We start from the raw sequence: 19,678 nt of genomic DNA, 5'->3' as shown, positions 1-19,678 counted from the left end.
CCTACGTCGTTAACTTGTCCTTCTATATGATTTGCAACACAATAAAGTGATGTTCTGATGCACATTCTTTATTTTGCTTGCTAGAGTAACTCTTGAATTTTTTACTGACCGGACGTGATTCCAAACAAATTCCACAAGTAAAAGTTTGTACAATATTACCCATTTGTAATCTGTTTTTGAGTTTCGGGGCGTTATCTTGTAGACTGGAGAGAATTTATATATTGTCAGGTCTTTGTTCCGTTTTCTGTAAGGTATTTCGAGTAAGCCAGGAAACGACTAATCCGAATTAAATTCTAAAATTTCTAATAAACCCAAGACAATTCTGATGCCGTTCCGGATTTTAGTCTCTCTGATGCCGTGGGACTGAGCTTTTCCTAGTTGTGTCGACTCTATAAGCTTTTCCTAGTTGTGTCGACAATTTCTAATAAACCCAAGACTGCTAGTTGCTGGACAGTTTGGATGACCGGAAACGCTATCATCTTTGAAAATGCTACTGCAATCCTTGCTTCAGTTATAAAACAAGTCAAGATGCAGATTTATTTCTGGTGTTTGATGAATTAAAGGGTTACTCCTTCGACGATATCCTATCTGGGATAGTTCTTTTATAACAGTTCTCATAGCTTTGGGCTGCCCCCTTTTGGTGTGGGATTTTCTTTCCTCTTCTATATTAGGTTGCTGATGATTATACTCTTGTAACTTTCTTGCTTACCACTGGTAGGCCTTTTCTATAAAAACAAATATATTTGCGGATCAACAAAAGAAAACCCAGCTTAACATTTATACACATTGATCAGAGTACTGCAATAAATTACAACTTTATGGACTAGAGTAAACTTTCTTGAATCAAAAGAAAAGCGTATACTAATCAGATCCATCAAGTGCCAAGTTTGTAGTTAACCAATTGCACACCTCATTCATTTCTTCAGTATTTGTTGCGTGTCCAAGTCTGCAAGAAACAAAGGAATGGCGATCTTAAGATAATTCCATAGAATAGACGTCTATTGTAAACTTAGGTGAGAAACCATATTTCATACCTATCATAGGTTCTTGAAGTGAGTTTTTGGAATAGTGGCGACCGGAAGATCTCCGAGGAATTGGCTCCGCGCTCATAAAAAACGAAATCATCATCTAAAACCGTAAAATTATACATGAATCATCATCCATCCCGTGCATTAAAGTGTGTGTTGATAAGCTAAGCAATTTATAATTAATCCAAATAACCACACGTTTCTTACTGCTCTAAACAAATTGGCATATTGTACATCACCGTTTCATAGGCGTACAGGTGAAAATAACGAAGTCAACTTCCATAAATTATCTATGAACTCGATGAATTGTCACTTGACCCATCAATATGCATGAACTAATCAAGGATTGAAACTGTAATTATTTAGAGGACTCTCTTATTCATTCAGACTTTTCTCTTTTTTGTTAGAGGTTCGGGTTTATGTCCCCTTCCCTAAACTTGCAATGTGTTTATGTCCCCTTCCCTAAGTTAATATTCTATGATATACCTTTGCCATGGCAGAGCAAAAGCGGCAAGGATTGCGCACGCGCAACAGCCTCCTGAGACCCTATTATTTTGTCCATCAAGAACCTGCAAACAATACATTTCAAACAGAAAGTAGTTACATCCATCTAATGTAGTAATATGCATCTGAGACTGAGAGGTTGTGCATCCTCGATCATAAAAAAGAGAGAGAGGTTGTGCATCAATTACTGAAAGTTGTACCTGGCAATTGGAAGCCACCCACTTAGACCAACGGCAGCAGATATATTACCAGGGTATGGTCTTCCATTTGTAAGTTTTCCTTCAACAGCACAGGCAGCAGAGTACAGGGCAACTGCAGCACCCATACCAAATCCCCCAACACCAAGTTTGACTGTAAATTGCACATGTGATGTTACAAACCAGTTACAGAAAAAAAGAGAAAGCCAATTTATATATATTGGGCAAGAAAATAGAAAATGCAACTAGGTTGTCAAAGTATACGAAATAATGAAACCTAATAGTATTATGTTTTTAATGAATTTTACCCTTTTCGCATAAAAAAAGATAAAATAATTATTATGTTAATGTAGTAGTACGCAACTTGGAATATTCACAAGTTTACTCTGTTGTGTCCGAACAAAAAAGAAAGTGCATGCAAAAGATAAAGAAGAGTCACTGGAAGAAACCTACTCTCACTGGGTTCTGTGGATAATAGATTTGAAACATGTATTGCTGCTGCGTCTAAACAGTCTATATCAACACGAGCATCCTCCGCAAAGTTCAACATATTAAACCCTGATTGCAAATATTGCTTGCATTAGAGATGTTTATTAACGTCAGGTTTCAAGTTTAACTTTGAATCAAAAATAATTTAGATGCATTTGGTCTTACAAGCAGTGCTAGGAAATCCATTATATATCGATACCCGCCGACGAGGCGCTGTTGGACAGATCCACTTGATCTAAACCAAAAAATTAAACCTTAAATAAGAACAAACATGAAAATACACATACTTTCTGGAAATAAAGCTTTCTAAAAGATGGAATTACACAATCGTACATTTCGAATTGGCAGCTCTTCCAGCAGATGATACCAGCTACAAAATCCAAATTAAATATCACAAAAGTCATCTTCTGATTTCCCTAAGATAATAATAACAATAAAAAGGAAAGAAAAAGAAAAAGAAAAAGAAAAAAAAAACTATTTTATTTTTTGAATTAGAGATTACCTGAAACCATTCTGATTTAGCTCGTGTAGCCAAACTACAGTAGCCAGGTGTTTTCCTTTTGGCCTAACCACAAAAGTTCTTCCAAACTCTAATCTAGCTGCAGTTAAGCATAGTTACAATATATCACAAACAAATATACAAAGTTATTGCAAAGGTGTGTATATTTAAGTATAACTAGACAAAACACCACTAGCCCATAGATAAGCACCTCTTTCTGATAAGACTTTGTTCTAAAATACTCTATAAAGAAGCAAATCGATTAACCCCTCAAGAATCGATAAACAAGTATTTTTTTAAGCTTCAAAGACACTACTATAAATATGCAAACGAACATCATTGTAACCCAGATATCAAAATCATACCATTGTAACGTACCTGGGAGTATATTGTATAAGTTTGTATTGTTCGTAAATTTGGGGTTCCCCAATATAGACATCATAGCGAAGCCAATGAAGACAGAGTGCACCCTTAACATGAAAGGATCCAGCTCCTCCTCCCTCGACTGATTCTGAAGTACATGTGGAAAGCAGTTAGTATGATTCGTGGAGTACTGAGACCACCACTCCAACCCACACTGGTAGCAAAATTCGTTCCCGCATCTATAGAACCCCAGAAAAATTAGAAAAGCTTTAGATGTCTAATAAAGCGGAAAGAGATGAAAACAATAAAGCAAATCAGAATTGAACGAACCTGCATTGTATATAATTACAACCAAAGGTGCGTTCTACAGATTGTTTGCAAGATGGACATCTAGTCCACCCTTTTCGTGCAACTGTATCTAGGAAGAGAAGGTCGTTTCTGTTGCAGCATGTATGAACCTTTTGGTCCATCAATGGAATCATACATCGAAAACAGAAGAGCTTCTCGCAACTTGGACAGGTCGTTCTTGTAATACCATCATCACCACATTCATTCAGAATAACCTCAGAGCAACCAGGGCAGTAAACTCGTTTACCGTGACGACCAAACTTAGCTAGAATTTCAGATTCACAAAGCAAGTCACACCATCTAACAAAAACTTTTGTCGAGACGATGGAACAACAAGATTGAATCTCCAAGTCTACGTCACACTTGAATTTTGGGCATTTGATAACGGATTTACCGTAAGCGTTAACTTTCACTTCTATATACTTTGCAATACAATCGATGCAAAAGTGATGTTCTGATGCACATTCTTTGTATTGCTTGTCGTTGGAGCTGTTCTTGAATTTCTTATCAACCGGAAGATGTGATTCCAAACAAATTTCACAAGTAAAATTATCTTCTCCTTCAGATTTCTTGTGCTTTTGTAGTGTATTACCCATTCGTAAAATATTTGTGTTTGGGTTTCAGGGCTTCTATCTCGTAAACTGGAAAGAATATATATATATATATTGTTGGGTCTTTGTTCCTTTTGTATAAGGTATTCCGAAAAAACCAGGAAACGACTTTCTCAATTTGAATAAATTCTAAAACTTCTCAAATTCTTTTTCTACTCCAACGAACTCTTCAGTCAAACTTCTGTTTAGATACACATTCCAGTAAGTTAGGATTGAAATTACTCGGGTTGAGAATTTCTAACTTTAAATTCCTGCCTTAATAACATGAGGATCCCAATCTACTTAGTAGTAAGTAATATCTGAAGTTCAAAACATAAAGAAACAAGTATTTAAACATAGTATATCCCAACTGTGTGAAAGTAGGTATGAATATACTAAATTTTTCTATCAGAAATCTTGTCGAACAGCTGACAGACATACAAAGGCTAAATCAGAACGCTGTTAACAAAGCAAGATCAACTTTAAACAAGTCAATTTATGGAGATGACAGAAAAAATGACAGATATATTGTAGGTGATAATTTCTTATCAAAATCGAATACAGTAGCCTTATTAAAAAAGTTAAAATTGATCAACCAACTTGACTTACCAGCCAGTTTGTATAGAGCTAGAGATTTTGTGAGAATGAGCAAGCTTGAAAGTTCGACCAACATTTGGTCCTCCCCGAAAGAGAAATACATTGATTTCACTTATTTTGATTTATACAGTTCGAATTACAAAGGGGACATTAGGCGATTTCGTTTTCAGTAAACGCCGAATTACTATTAGCAAACGTATTGAAGTTTGTACTTTAAATTGAAAAAACGCTAAGATAAAGAGCTGAAGTTCGAGATTACAAAGAAAGCAAAAAATAATCAAATATCGAGCAAGAGTTCACCACGTATCAACACCCAAACCTCTGCCTCTATGGGCCTCAACTTGTAAACATTACCCAGCCTATGTCTACAGTGGTTGCAGTAAAGCAAAAATACAGTTAAAAGAAGAACAATGAAGTTAATATTAAAACGAAAAAAAGAAAGAAAAACAGTTAAAAGTTATAAATTTATAGTTATAATTTAAAAGGTATAAAGGATGCTTCAAAAAAAAAAAAAAAAAGGTATAAAGGGAAAATTACTTACAGTGGTGGGGCTTGAATCTGCAGTGAGTCAGCTTCCAGATCCAGCCCAAAAACGTGGCTGATGTCTGTGATTTTTGAAAAGTCGATCACCCTTGCTTATAACAGGCACAGGCGGTGGGCTCCAAGATATAGTGAGACCCGGAAAATGGGATTTCTTCCGATGGGTCCCAGCTGCCTGTTTTAGCCGCTGAGTCGGGGATGGTCGTGGCCCTGGAATTTTAGGCGGTCGGGGGTACAATGGACAGTTCCTGTAAATTTCTGCACATCCGACAATACCAACTAAACTCTCTACAATCTCTGACATTCTCGACCTGACCCCTGCTTCTGGCTGTTATTGTTAAGTTGCCACAGTCATTACCACGCATACAGAAGACATCCATTCAGTACCAATACAAGCAAGAAGGAATATAAACAGAAAAGAAAGCATAGCTCGACATCAAAGGCTCATAGACTATTGACATGGTGAGGAGCTCAAAGGAATCATAAATTGGGAGGGTCATTTTTCTCAGCAAATGGAATTCCTCTCAGAGTAAAAATAGAAGAAGCCAACTTTCTTGCGATGTTTTATATCTTCTAGAATGATAAACCACAAATGTTTTATATCTTATAGGAGCACAACGAAGTTCCTCTTATAGATCATGTTCATGTTGACGTTTATGTATAAAAATCTGCAAGAATTGATAAACCGTACCTGAATACAGAGAGTGACTATATCAGCAAACTGAGAGAGAACCTTAGAAGACAAGTCACAGACAATTCTGGAATCAACCATCTCTACCAAATCTTCATACTTGTGCATGCGATACGATGCCCATCTCACCAGATATTGTTCCCTTTTTGTTCTTGTACTACATCATAACAAACACAGCAAAACATCCCACAGTCATGCCACAGAAGGTGAGAAGGAAATGTAAAGAGGAAGAAAAGAAAGGAGTAAGTTCTTCGGCCTCACCTGTCAAAAGGTTTCCTTCCGGTCAGAAGTTCCAAAAGAATCACCCCAAAGGCAAAGATGTCACCCTTCGGGTTATCCACCCTCCCTGGACCGTTGTCTGGAGTACTATAGCCCAAGTAACTAATTGCCAGTTCAGAGGCCTATATTTGATGCAAACACATTCTTGATCAATGCCATATCTATCATAATAATAAGTATGAAAACTTGGATTTTCTAAAAATTAGGTACTTGCCTTAAGCTTAGTATTATTACCAGTAAAGGGCTTTAAAACAGCCAGACCAGAGTCACATAGACGAGGCATGAATTCATCATCAAGCAAGACATTTGCAGCCTTCAAGTTGTTGTGAGCAACAGGAGGGGAACTTGTAGAGTGTAAGTAACTGGTTCCAGCACATCAAAGGAAAAACCATCAAAACCTACAACATAATACTTGAGGAAAGGCTACTTTATCGAAACAAACAAGCTGAAGGGAATACTTACTCCAGGGCACGGGCAATACCAAGTGCAATATTCAAGCGAACATGCCATGGAAGCCGATGTTGGTCATTGTAGTGAAGCTCATTCTCAAGTGACCAATTTTTGACATACTCACAAACAAGAATATGTTTCCCGTTTTCCATACAATAGCCAGTGAGCGTTACAATATTTGGGTGTCTAAGAGGGGCAACATTCTGAATGATATTGAAGAAATGTTCCTCCTCGTGAAGAGATAATGATACTGTATCAACAACCCTTGCAGCAAAAATCTGTGGAAAACCAGCAATGATGTCCCATCATTTGTGTAAATCCATAAGAACCTGTGAGTGTCACCTTATCCTAAATATTACAAATCTGTAAAATTTACCTGGCCATCAGTGAGCTGGGCCTTGTAGACAGAACCAATGGAGCCCTCTCCTAGAAGATTATCTTTGCAGAAGCTGTTTGTAGCCAACTGTAGCTCTGAGAAAGTGTGCGTTTTAGCAACTGGTTGATTTCTGCTTTGTCTTCTTCTGTTAAAATCTTCTGTCTGGTTAAAATGAACAGATGCTGCACGCCTTAGACGGGGAACAGGAGGAGATGCAACCATCATCAAGCTTAGGTGCTCTTCTGATTCAGCAAAGGAAGATTCTGGATAGAAGTGCATAAAGAAGAGACTAAGTGAGTATAGATGAAATGGAATGCAGAAGGTAACTCAGTGAAGTGAACTAACTTCCCTGCTGGTCAGGGTGAGGGTGAGTTTCCAAAATCCTCAATTATGCCTAGCAACAGTTATTGGATATCAAAGAGAGATTGGCCATCCTATTACCACTAAATTTAATATTTTTGATTTGTTGCATAGTACAAGCCATCACAAGACTAGCTAAAAACGATTAACGACAAGCAAGACAAGAATAATGAACTTAGAAAATCCAGAGACAAGGTCAAACACACTGAAGATTTTCTAAGGAATGGTGCACGTCATTCTATTCGTGTATCTATATATACTTCTGGTTGTAATCATTTATATTATGCATGGGTTGTAGACAAGGAAAGTATAAAATATTAAAAATGCATAAGAATAAAAGCTGAAAGTAAGACCTCACCTATTACCGTGGCTGTACTGACTGGGGTATGATATCCGTTATGGTTGTTCTCCAAGTTTTCAAGCTTGCAAAGCTGAGATATTTTGATTTGGATTGCAAGGAGGGCTGCTGCGCAGGTTGCCACTAGAGCTACTCCACCGACTGTAAATGCTATTGCTCCAGGAGTCAATTTTTTTTGCTTCTGTTTACCTTCTCTGGGAGCAGGATAGTTCTCAATTGCATTTGACTGAGCTTTCGGGAAGTTCTCGACATTCTGATCAGTTGGGATAGTGTCAGTTGGGAAGCTCCACGGAGGGTAGTCAGCTCCTATTTGGAATGCATTTTCGCTGATCCTGGTAAAAATAAAGGGCACCGAGTACATACTAAGTTTGTATATAGCTATGCTATGTTGTTTAGTAGAGTACTAAAAGACATACAAAAAGAAATAGAATTTAAAATTCGTAAATCTTACCATAAATTCGGTATATTTTCAAATTGCTTAGGAATAACACCACTGAAGTGATTATTTCGAATGTCGCTGAAATTCAACAGATAAAAATTTTAAATTAAAATTGCTATAAAAGAAAATGTTTAAGAAGAGTAAAAGATTAAGTAATAGCAACTGTGATTGTCACGTACAGATCAGTGAGTGGGAGATAAGCTAGAAAGACTACTGATCCTGTGAATTGGTTATTCTGTAGGAATCTGCAAGCATACAAGAACTCTCTTATAAGAGTGGAAAACCAAGACAATCTGAAAAAAACTGAATTAAATTAAGTTTGATTATTTGCTACTTACAATCCAGTAAGATTCGTCAAACTTCCAAAGGAGCTTGGGAGATCTCCAGTGAAGTTGCTATATGATAGATCCCTGTAATTACAGCACAGTGAAAATTTGGGTCAAGGGTATATCACTAAGCTCAAATATGTTGTTGTATAGAGAACACTACAAATTTAGGACCACACACACAGGTCTTTTGTTCAGTTTCATATAAGCACCAAAATGACAAGGTTAAGAGACTGTACATTTGTTTTAGATTCGGAAGACCCATAAACACATTGCCAACTGGCCCCGATAAGGAATTGTGAGATAGATTCCTGCACACAGAAACAGCATTTAGGACTGTCATATGGGTAAACTTAAATGTTGAAGCAATAATAGGTCAACAACTTACAAATGCCGCAGATATTTCATTGACGTCAGGGAGAAAGGAATATTCTGATTGAAATTGTTGAATGACAAGTCTCTGCCATTTTAGTAAACAGATGAGTCAACTATGAAGAAAAGCTGGATATGCAAGAAATGAGAGGTAAAAAGTCTTACATATGTGTGGCATTTGGAGGTAAAGATGAAGGAATTTCTCCCTCTATGTGATTGCAGCTAACATCCCTGTAGGGAAAAACCCAGATAAAAGAAGTATGTAAGCTTACATGGAGGTTAATATAACTCAAAGACAGCTATCATTTTATATTCTATGAAAACTACTCACAACTGCTTCAAATTAAAGAGGCTGAAGAGATTCCCTCCTAGACTCCCATTTAGCTCTAGTCCATTTATTTTACTGCTTGACAGTAGCCAGGAAAATGTTATTTTCAACCAAAAATATACCAAAAGCTACAGGGGGATACAATTAAAATGAAAGAGCCAGGAAAATGTTAGTTTCAAACAAAAAAAAGATACCAAAAGCCATGAAAGGGCATACAATTAAAATGAAAGAGTTGTTAGCATTACATGAACATAACGGAGGATCCAGAGCATGAGATCCCTTTCCATGACTCCTCACAGGGATCCCCTCCATTGAGTTTCCATCCATCCATCTGTGGTGGTTGGTTCAGTGATTTATACAGTGAGTTTAAAACAGTTTAAAACAGTGAGTTTCTTCAACAAAATTATAGGGCCAGTTTTTGGCTAAAGCTATGGTAGACACCAAACCAATCTTCCACTATGTTCCTCACAAATTTCACCAAGAAAACTAATGAACCAAAAATTGCTACATGAACCTTGTTTTTTGACATCATACAAGACAAGGAATCTTCCCCTCCAAAAAAAATCATCACAAAGAAACATCTGAAAAAGGCATGAAAGATCGAAGAGTATAAAACGAAAATAGGAGATGAAAGTATCAATTACCGTCAGATGGATCAGTTAATGCAGAAGCTTGAAGTATCAGAATTGTCGAGAAGAGAATTGTACCAAGTAAAACCCACAGATAATGTTTAGCCATCTTCAATATTAAGAATTACAGAGGCAGTAATTCAAGAAACTGCAAGAACAAACAAGAAAGCAAGAATGCAATCCATTAATTACAAATACTTGAAGAATCAAACGGAGACCTAGAATTACACACAAAATTGAAGTGGTAACTAAGAATCTTTAAAGCAGTAACTGAGAATCCAGAGAAAATGCAACCAAGAAAGATAAAAACGAATCAAAAACACCCAAAAATTACATAAAAGATTTCTTGTATATTCGTACCTGAGTTTTCTAATTGAACCAGACTTGAAGTTCTTCAAGAAACCAGTCGTACACGAGAAACTTCTTCAACTAAAGAAACTTACAATCTAGGGTTTCACCTCGAGAGTTGGGAGAGGGAGAGAAAGAGAGAGAGACGGAGACGGTGAGACGCAATGTCGGTTCAGAGAGTAGGGTTAAGAAAGAGAGAGAGGGAGAGTTGAGAGAAGAGTTTATAAAGGTGAGTGGTAGTGTAACAGAATTAGTAATGCTCTGCGCTCCATTGCCCAAAACGGTTAGTTTTTCCAAGTGCTTTCCACTATAACAGCTGTAATACCCAAATGTGCATTAGTTCCCAATGAAATGGCGCCACGTCGAAGACCAAGCCAGAGGATTCCAATCCAACGATTGACATCGAATTAATTTTAACAGGTTCCAGAAAGTTCCCAATCTCCATTCGCTCCTCTTTTCGACAAGTTATCTCGGAGTTCCGTTTTTATCGGATATGCTATATAGAGGGAAAAGTTTTCAATAGGAAAAGTTAAAAGAAGAATTGGAATGTCTATGGCTTGGGAGGAATTATGTGCCCGAGTTGTCCTCTAACCAAATTCAATAAGATTCCACATATTTATATTATTGTTCCCACCGAGATTGGGTGTTGTATCGAACTCATGCGTTCGTGTTTATACATTTTGAACTCTTTATTTGAGAACCTGTGATCAAATCTGTATTGTTATAACCAAATGAGTGCTTTTTGAAATAATTGTCGGCGGACTCCCCGAAGCACCAATTATTGCTTTGCCATGATATAAGAGCCGGTTTTGATAGAGTTTTTTTTTTAATGTTTATATAGAATTTTTATTGTTTTTAGTATAATCATTGGACTAATTTGTAAAAGCGCAACCCACTCCAAAAAAATCACTAATATCGGAGTGGATTGGGTTTCTGCGGATACTGTTAAGGAAACTCTATGAGAATGGCTAAACAAGAAGGAAATGAAGATCAAACATAAGTTTTAGGGGCTACTTTCTTTTACCATTTGGTGGAAAATCTGTTGTGAAAGGAATAACCGTCTATATGATACTAGGAGAAATTGGAATTAGCTCGTGATCGCAGACAAGTGTACTCTCTCTTTAATTAGGTTGGACACACTAAATTTTGATGGCATCTCCTTGGGTATTATTATTTGTACTTGGAATGTTGTTATTTCCATGAGCTAATATTTAGCTATGTTTGTATTTTCTTTTTTATAGCTTTCACAGTTTGTGAATTCTATCGTTTTAATCAAATTTTGTTTTTTATTTGTCAAAAAAAAAATTAAGATTTTAAGACACGGCAAAGTAAGATAAATTTTCTCCTTAAGGTTGGTGGTAAAATGGTAATCTTGTTGTCTCCTTAGCTTGGTTACAAATCAGTACTACTCAATTGAACCCATCAAGCGTGCTATGTCAAGTTTAGTTCCAAAGCTTACCGCTTGAATTGCTTACTAAACAACTTCGTTATGTTATACTTTGGACATAGAAATAATGAGACAAACTCCATTTACTCATTGAATACTTTAAGACGAGTTGAAGAACAAAGACAGAGGTTCTTAATTATTAAATGACGGTTCCATTGTTATCTGGTTCTTACAGTCTTATTCATTGAGAAACGTAATATGTGAAGTTTGTTTACATGGATTTAGTATAAGGTGACTTGATCATTATTTATCATCGAAGTGTTGAAGGAATTACATACAATGTTAGTTTCTTTTATAAATTTTTGTATTGAGTTACATACGTATACGTTAGAGCATTGCTTAATTGAACCCACCAAGCATTGGTACATCAAGTTTGGTACTTGTCATGTTTTAGTTCCAAAACTCAATGTTGTTTGATTTGATTACTAGAGTCAATTTCCTTAGTTTAGACTAGGAGCATATAAATGTTGAGCCTCAGTCTTGTTACTCATGAAGAACCTGAAGATGTATCGGCGTTAACGAACACATCATCCTTCAATTATAGGTTTGTAAAACATGACTTATTTCCATTTTTGTCTATGTTTCTTTCAAGTCAATATGTATTAAAAACATAACATGCAACTAAAAAGGATAACTGAAAAATCGGGGGTCTAACAACCACACCCAATATTTCGTTTAGGCAATCTGTATGGACTAACTCCAATATATTTCCAAGAGAATCAACTAGACGGTCAGACTCAATCAAGGAAAATACATCCAAGAGTTATATCTGAATTTTTCAAATCAATCTGCAATCGAACAGATAGAAATCTGTGAGCCGGATTAATATGAGAAATAACTTGGATGGTACCAAAGACCAATATCCAAGCGTCAATCAGTTTCAATCAACAACCAAAGGTTGGATTCACCAATTGATTGAACTACGCACAACTTGTGATATTTCAATTATATAGAAAATATAATGCGTACAGACACCATAAATTTTGTTAACGAGGAAACAACAAAGCAGAAAAATCCTGGAACCTAATCCAGATTTGAACACCACACTGTATTAAGCCGCTACAGACTCTATCCTACTAGAAGTTAACTTCGGACTGGAATGTAGTTGAGCCCTAACCAATCTCCCACTTATTAAGGTACAATCGTTCTTTACGCCTCTGAATCCCAGCAGGACTCTACGCACTTGATTCCCTTAGTTGATCTCACCCACAACTAAGAGTTGGTACGTCCCAAAGTCGAAAACTTGATAAAAAAATCTGTCTCATGCAGAAAAGTCTATTGAATAGATGAATCTGTCTCCCACAGAAATACCTACGAGTTTTTGTTCCGTCTTTTGATAAATCAAGGTGAACAGAAACCAATTGATACACCGAACTTATATTCTCGAAGAACAGCCTGGTAATATTAATCACCTCATAATGATCTTAACCGTATGGTAGCGGAACAAGATATTGTGGAATCACAAACGATGAGACGAAGATATTTGTGACTACTTTTTATCTTACCTATCGGAGATTAAATCTCGATCAAATCTTAGAGAAGATAGTACTCAATACGATAGAACAAATTAAGATCAGAACACACAACTACAGAGAAATAGTTGGGTTTGGCTTCAGAATCCCAATGAAGTCTTTAAGTCGTTAACCTATAATGGTTTTAGAAAAACTTTGGTTAAAGGAGAATCGACTCTAGTCGCAACTAGTATCATACATGAGGTGTGGGGATTAGGTTTCCCAATTGTTAGAGTTCTCCCTTATATAGTCTTCAAATCAGGGTTTGCAATCAATGCTACCTTTCACCGTTAGATGAAAACCTGATTAGATTCAAGCTAATATCTTCAACCGTTAGATTAAACTTATCTTGTTATACACAAATGAAATGTGCCTTCATTTAGATATGGGTAACCGTACCTAAACATATATACTTGGTTGGATCAACAATAGTTAACCGAAGTTAGCCATATGAACACTTTCATATCAACCTTGTTCATCTTTATCACAACTAGTTCAAATGACTCAAATGAAACTAGTTATAGAGTTCTTCAATTGTTTATGTTCTCATAGAAGTATACAAGACACAATTGAAGCAAAATCAATTTTGATTCACGCGAATCAATTTATGAACATTATAGCCACGGTTTGCAAAAGATTGCATTCCTTATTATATAAATGTATTTGTTTACGAATAAACCGATTTTAGAACTTAACCCACTCAAATATGCAAACGGGTACGCATACTTAGAGTTCTGGACTTGGTCTGTCCGCCATTATGCGAACGGGTACGCATACTGTCGTTCACGACCGAACTCAGTTGAATTGGTATGCAAACGGGTACGCATACTAAATTCATGGACATGAACTGTTAAGCAAGTATGCATACGGGTATGCATACTAAGTTCCCGGACTTCAACTGTTAAACCAGTACGCATACGGGTATGCATCCTATGGTTCCCAGACTTGGAGTAACTTGCAACAGTTAGCATACAAGTACGTATAATGTGTTATATCCAACCAATGGTTAATTTTTTTAAACTCCATTTTAATCATTGAAACATTTTAGAAGACGGGAATAGCTGTCTCACACAAACTATTAGCTTCAAAGCAATTTTTAAGTGATCAATAAATCAATAAGAAATATTCTGAATCTACATCAAATGACTGTCTCACACAAATCATGTAAGATGTTACCAGGCGATTTTCACATGATCATCTTTTGACTTTCGTCAAGCATAAAAGATGAACTTGGTTAAATCGAAAGCTTACTGTAGATGGTGAAATTTGGATAAAGGGAAAAAGTGTCACTTCAACCCTATAGACAGAATTCAACTCTTACAGGAGATATTAAGCCCTTGGTCCTCAAGGCATCCTTAGCCACGATTTCTAGTATACATTCCCGCAAGACACTGCTGGTCGTGATGTCGTGATTCCTAGCGCACATCCTCAACGAGATACTGCTGGTCACGTAGGTTCTGTAGAGCGTAAAACGTCCCCGGCATACTTATGAACCAGAACAGCCACAATTCCAGCATGTTTTCACGAGACGCAGCTGATTGTGATGCCATGATTCCTAGTATACGTCCTAAACGAGATGTTGCTGGTCATGTAGGCTCTGTAGATGTGTAAATAGTCCCCGATGGACTTATGACCCAGAGCGGAGATTTGCATATCTCCTGTAAGCACGACTCACCCTATTTGAGATCAAAAACTGATTCCTAGTACATCATCGCGAGATACACTAGTCATGTATGCTCTAGGCTCTGACTCGACTTACTGAGGTTTATGGATAACTCCTAGGACATCCCCGCGAGATACGCTGGTTATTCTACCTCTGAGCCTTTTTGACAGACTCCTAGAACATCCTTTCGAGATACACTGGCCTTGTTGGCTCATCATATGGACACACAGTTGATTCCTGGCACATCTCTGCAAGATACGCTGGTCAAAGGAGAGTGAGCCAAAGTCTTGCAGATACATTAAATCGGGCGTACAAAGCCTTTTCTCTCTCTAGGCCGAGTCCCAGCTAACCGCAAAGAGATACGGATCCATTAAGAAAATCTTCGGAAAGATTTTTGAGCCATCCGCAAAAATCTCAGAGAGATTCAAATCTCTCTGCAAAATCACAGAGGGATTTTTGAGCCTTCCACAAAAATCTCAGAGATATTCAAATCTCTCTGCAAAAATCACAGAGGGATTTTTGAGCCGTCCGCAAAAATCTCAGAGAGATTCAAATCTCTCTGCAAAAATCACTGAGGGATTTTTGGGTCGTCCGCAAAAATTTCAGAAGATTCAAATCTCTCTGCAAAAATCACAGAGGGATTTTTGGGCCGTCCGCAAAAATCTCAGAGAGATTCAAATCTCTTTGCAAAAATCACAGAGAGATTTTTAAGCCGTTCACAAAATCTCGGAGAGATTCAAAGCTCTCCTAAAAATCTCAGAGAGATTCAAAATGATAGGCACACACTTACCTAGTGCTCAAGCCTATTTCTCAGCCTCTAGAACACGCTCACGACTAGTAAATTGAGCCTGAACTGTACATATTTATCCAAAAACGTGGATCGCATGCTCAACAAAGGGACCCACAAATAATAATATGGTCTTCACGTGACATATGTGACCGGCCATGGAGAGAGGGATATCATCCTCATCTCCTCTCACACTCTGCACACGATTCCTAAGGAGTTCCATACCCTTTCACGTGACTCATCCTAGTCATTTTCACAAATCATAGAATATTTCTCTATATTGGCCAACTCGGCTAAAGAGAATATTTCTCTCTCAACACATCATCACAAAGGCTTACTCAGCTTCACACAAATGGGGGGATAACAATTAGGGTTTTGTTCTGGCGATCTATGACACGTGTGAGAAATATCCGGCTTATTTCTCACCGCAGAAGAGAATAAAGGCGGTGGAATAATGAGATAAACTCAACCTAGTTTATCTCTATTCCTGAAGAGACGGGAGAATTGTTCCGCACGGCACGGAAAGCAATCCTTATCTTCACCGACTTGAGATTAGAGAATCCAGCTATAAATAGGTCATCTATTTTCCAAGCTACAATCATCTTTCTCATAACCTCTCAGAGCAATAACTTGTTCTCTGATCTCTCTCTTCATCTGCTTCCCTCCCTAAGACCAGCCCTAATCCTTCTTCCCTGTAACTGAAGCAGCCTTTTAACGGCCACTGTGCATGGTTTAGGTGAAGACTGTTCGTGCTCAACCTCTCGTAACTCACTTTCAGAAACCCTAGAATTCCACTTCTAGCCTCTCTCAGATTTTAGGTAACTACACTTACCAACACATTTTTCGAGAAATATGTAAGCGAGTTAAACTCAACTCGAATATCAAATGTGTATAAAGTAAAGTCTATATAGCTATACGACTTTTGTTTCAATAGGAGATAGAATAGAAATAGACATCTGAGTGATAGATGAGTTCAAGTCTCCATATACCTTTTGTTGATGAAGTTCCACAAGCTCCCCTTAGTAGTTCTTCGTCTTCAATCGATGAACTCCGTGAAGTCTAAAGCTCAACTACACATTATATCCCAATCTGAGACATAGCTATAAAAAGACTTATAGTTTTGGCAACTAAACTTGACAAACAAGCTTGAGATAGTAACGCTTGCGAGTTCGACCGAGCAGTTCTCTAACAATAACAATAAATCAAAAACACCCAAACATTACATAAAAGATTTCTTGCAAATTTATATCTGAGTTTTCTGATTGAAGACTTGAAGTTCTGCAAAAAACTATTCGTACACGAGAAACTTCTCCAAAGTACTCAACTAAAGAAATTCGTAACATATTTAAAATTTAGGGTTTCATCTCGAGAGGAGAGAGGGGGAGAAAAAAAGAGTGAGAGTAGAAAGAGACGGATATGAAGAGTTAAAACAAGATTTTATTGAGGCGGGTGATAGGAATTATGCTATGCGCTCCACGATCCTAAAACAATTAGTTGTTCCAGGTGCTTTCGCTATAACAAGTTTAATACTCAAATATTTTATTACCTAATGAAAATACGCCACGTGGAATCCAAGACAGATAGAATTAGTACTTCATTGGGTTTCAAACCAACGGTTACATATCAGTGTTAACGGAGCTTTAATAAGTGCATAATGCATATGATTTTAGTATCCATTCAATACTTGTTTAAGCTATTATTCTTGCATGTATTCGTATTATTACTATTGTTTTCTCTTATTTGCCTCTAATAGGTGAATCATCCAAAAAGGATCTAAAAAGTTCTGAAAATAGATAGGAAGAGAAGTATTCCAAGTATCCAAGTGACCAAGTCCAAGATAAGTGGAAGAAAAGCGACGAAAAGGAGCAAAACGCTCAAAATCAAGAGACGGGTCAAAGACCGAGATTAACTCATTCAAATCAAGGATTTATTATCACCATATTGAAGATAATTGAAAGATAAAAATAATGCAAAAAGAATAAGGTTATTCCGAGTTCGGATGAAGAAGTTGTGGCAACAGTTTTCATTGAATACTGAAGACAGTGAAGTCCGCGAACTGGGTTTGCAAACTGAGTTCGCAGAATTATTTCCGAAAATATCTTCTGGAATTTGAAGTTTTCGGACTGGGTACGCGAACTTATCAAATGGGAAACGTGTATTCACACCTTGGAAGGCCTAAGGGCACGTTTGGAGTCGTTATGTCATATTTTCGGGTCGGGTTACTAAACCTAACTAAATACTTGGAGACCAAGCAATGTAAATCTATAAAAAGGTATTAGGTTATGTAAAAATATCGAATCTCATATCACAAGTTCTTTGTAATATGAGTAGCTAAATCCTTTGTTGATTAAGGATGAATTCAATGTTCTAAGCGTGAAGCTTTGTTAATAATACAAATCTATTGAGAGTTTTTATCATCATCGTTTGTTTTTACCATATCTAGGTTTATAAGTGATTCTTAGATTTATTTGGAGTACACGCTAGATTGATCTATTAATTGTTCTATTGCTAGTGGAAGTTAGGAGATAAGTAGTCGTCAAATAGCTCTCTACACAAGTAGAAATCACGAGACCTTACAGAGGGATTCTGTGGAGGAATCCTGTGTGAAAACAACACCAGCAAGTAAACCTTGAGATAAGAATTTAACTACTGGGATTAACCTAATTCACAAAGCTTAAAGCATTCATTGTATTACACCTTGAGTGAGCTACTACTTGGTGGTTCAGTTGAATAGAATCTGATATTGGAGAGCTTCCGTATCTGTGGTACAAGGAGTTTTGGGGATAACACTGAGCTAGCTGTTATTTCACGGTTGGTGATGAATGGTTCTTACGAACAATAGATAAGTATATTAATACAGTTATCGCTTGGTAACGGCGAAGGATTCCTTAATCATCTATTTTCTTTATTGTCGTTCTATTATCTTAAAACCAATCCCCCTTTGTTATTTACTTTATCTTGCTGATCAAATAACCTATCAATTACACAGCTCTCTGTGGGAACGATCTCTTACTACCGCTATATTACCAGTTAATTAGTGGGAAATATATTTATTAATTTTTTGAGCCTACGACAGCCCCAACAAGCTTGAACTTGATTTAAATGAATAACAATGTCCTAAAAAGCGTTGAATCATTTTCCTCTTTTCGTCACGTTATATCGATAGCACTATTTCGGAGTTTCGATTTTATCTTGTAGGTCCTACAGGGGGTAAGTTTTTCAAGAGGGGGGGTTAAATCATCGAAAAATTATAAGTTGACCCGTGCTCCAAGGTTTGTCTCGCCTCTCACATAATGGAGGGACCCAATACCTGAAAAAGCGGGGGTCTAACAACCACACCCAATATTTCTCTTAGCAAATTGTATGGACAAACTCCAATATACTTTTAAGAGAATCAACTAGACCGTCAGACTCAATCTTATAAAAGGTATATCAAGAGTTATATCTCAATTTCTCGATTCAATACTTACTCAAGAAAATAGAAATATGCGAGTTTAATTGATCACAAGAGAAATTAACTTGAACGGTACCAAAGACCAATGTTCAAGTATCAATCAATTTTAATCAACAACCAAATGTTGGATTTACAAATAGATCGATTCAACGCACAACCTGTGATATTTTAATTATATAACAAAATATAATGCGGAAAAGAAATAACACAGACACCAGAAGTTTTGTTAACGAGGAAACCGCAAATGCAGAAAAACCCCGAGACCTAGTCCAAATTGAATACACATTGTATTAAGCCGCTACAGACACTAGCCTACTACAAACTAACTTCGGTATGGACTGTAGTTGAACCCCCAATCAATCTCACACTGATCCAAGGTACAGTTGCGCTCCTTACATCTCTGATCCCAGCAGGATACTACGCACTTGATCTCACCCAAAACTAAGAGTTGCTACGACCCAAAGTCGAAGACTTTAATAAACAAATTTTTATCGCACAGAAAAGTCTACAGGAATAGATAAATTTGTCTCCCACAGAAATACCTACGAGTTTTGTTCCATATTTTGACAAATCAAGGTGAATAGGAACCAATTGGTATACCGGACTTATATTCCCGAAGAACAACCTAGAAATATCAATCACCTCACAATAATCTAAATCGTATGATGGCGAAACTAGATAATGTGGAATCACAAACGATGAGAC

At 37.0% G+C, this 19,678-nt stretch overlaps 2 protein-coding genes across 2 annotated transcripts; both read right to left on the bottom strand.

The window, feature by feature from the left end:
- Positions 1 to 723: 723 nt before the first annotated feature.
- Positions 724 to 3,545, bottom strand: LOC113309582 (acyl-protein thioesterase 2-like). Its single transcript, XM_026558021.1, has 10 exons — positions 3,411 to 3,545; positions 3,096 to 3,228; positions 2,721 to 2,817; positions 2,552 to 2,588; positions 2,384 to 2,453; positions 2,183 to 2,287; positions 1,733 to 1,883; positions 1,515 to 1,597; positions 1,035 to 1,128; positions 724 to 946 (listed from the first exon to the last, which is right to left on the bottom strand). The coding sequence occupies exons 1-10, from the start codon at positions 3,414 to 3,416 to the stop codon at positions 862 to 864; spliced, it is 861 nt and encodes a 286-aa protein (XP_026413806.1). The 5' UTR covers positions 3,417 to 3,545; the 3' UTR covers positions 724 to 861.
- Positions 3,546 to 4,046: 501 nt separating this feature from the next.
- On the bottom strand, positions 4,047 to 10,272 carry LOC113309580 (protein STRUBBELIG-RECEPTOR FAMILY 2-like). The gene is made up of 19 exons (XM_026558019.1): positions 10,124 to 10,272; positions 9,779 to 9,911; positions 9,380 to 9,465; positions 9,138 to 9,209; positions 8,972 to 9,037; positions 8,823 to 8,894; positions 8,674 to 8,745; positions 8,447 to 8,518; positions 8,288 to 8,353; positions 8,121 to 8,186; positions 7,670 to 8,001; positions 6,952 to 7,214; positions 6,588 to 6,853; positions 6,340 to 6,487; positions 6,108 to 6,247; positions 5,847 to 6,003; positions 5,157 to 5,483; positions 4,628 to 4,980; positions 4,047 to 4,338 (listed from the first exon to the last, which is right to left on the bottom strand). The coding sequence occupies exons 3-17, from the start codon at positions 9,463 to 9,465 to the stop codon at positions 5,184 to 5,186; spliced, it is 2,178 nt and encodes a 725-aa protein (XP_026413804.1). The 5' UTR covers positions 9,779 to 9,911; positions 10,124 to 10,272; the 3' UTR covers positions 4,047 to 4,338; positions 4,628 to 4,980; positions 5,157 to 5,183.
- Positions 10,273 to 19,678: the final 9,406 nt, after the last annotated feature.

The sequence above is a fragment of the Papaver somniferum genome, chromosome 9, assembly GCF_003573695.1.
Source record: "Papaver somniferum cultivar HN1 chromosome 9, ASM357369v1, whole genome shotgun sequence".
Lineage (NCBI taxonomy): Eukaryota > Viridiplantae > Streptophyta > Magnoliopsida > Ranunculales > Papaveraceae > Papaver > Papaver somniferum.
Note: the sequence above shows the minus strand (reverse complement) of the source record. Positions and strands in the feature narration are given on the sequence as shown.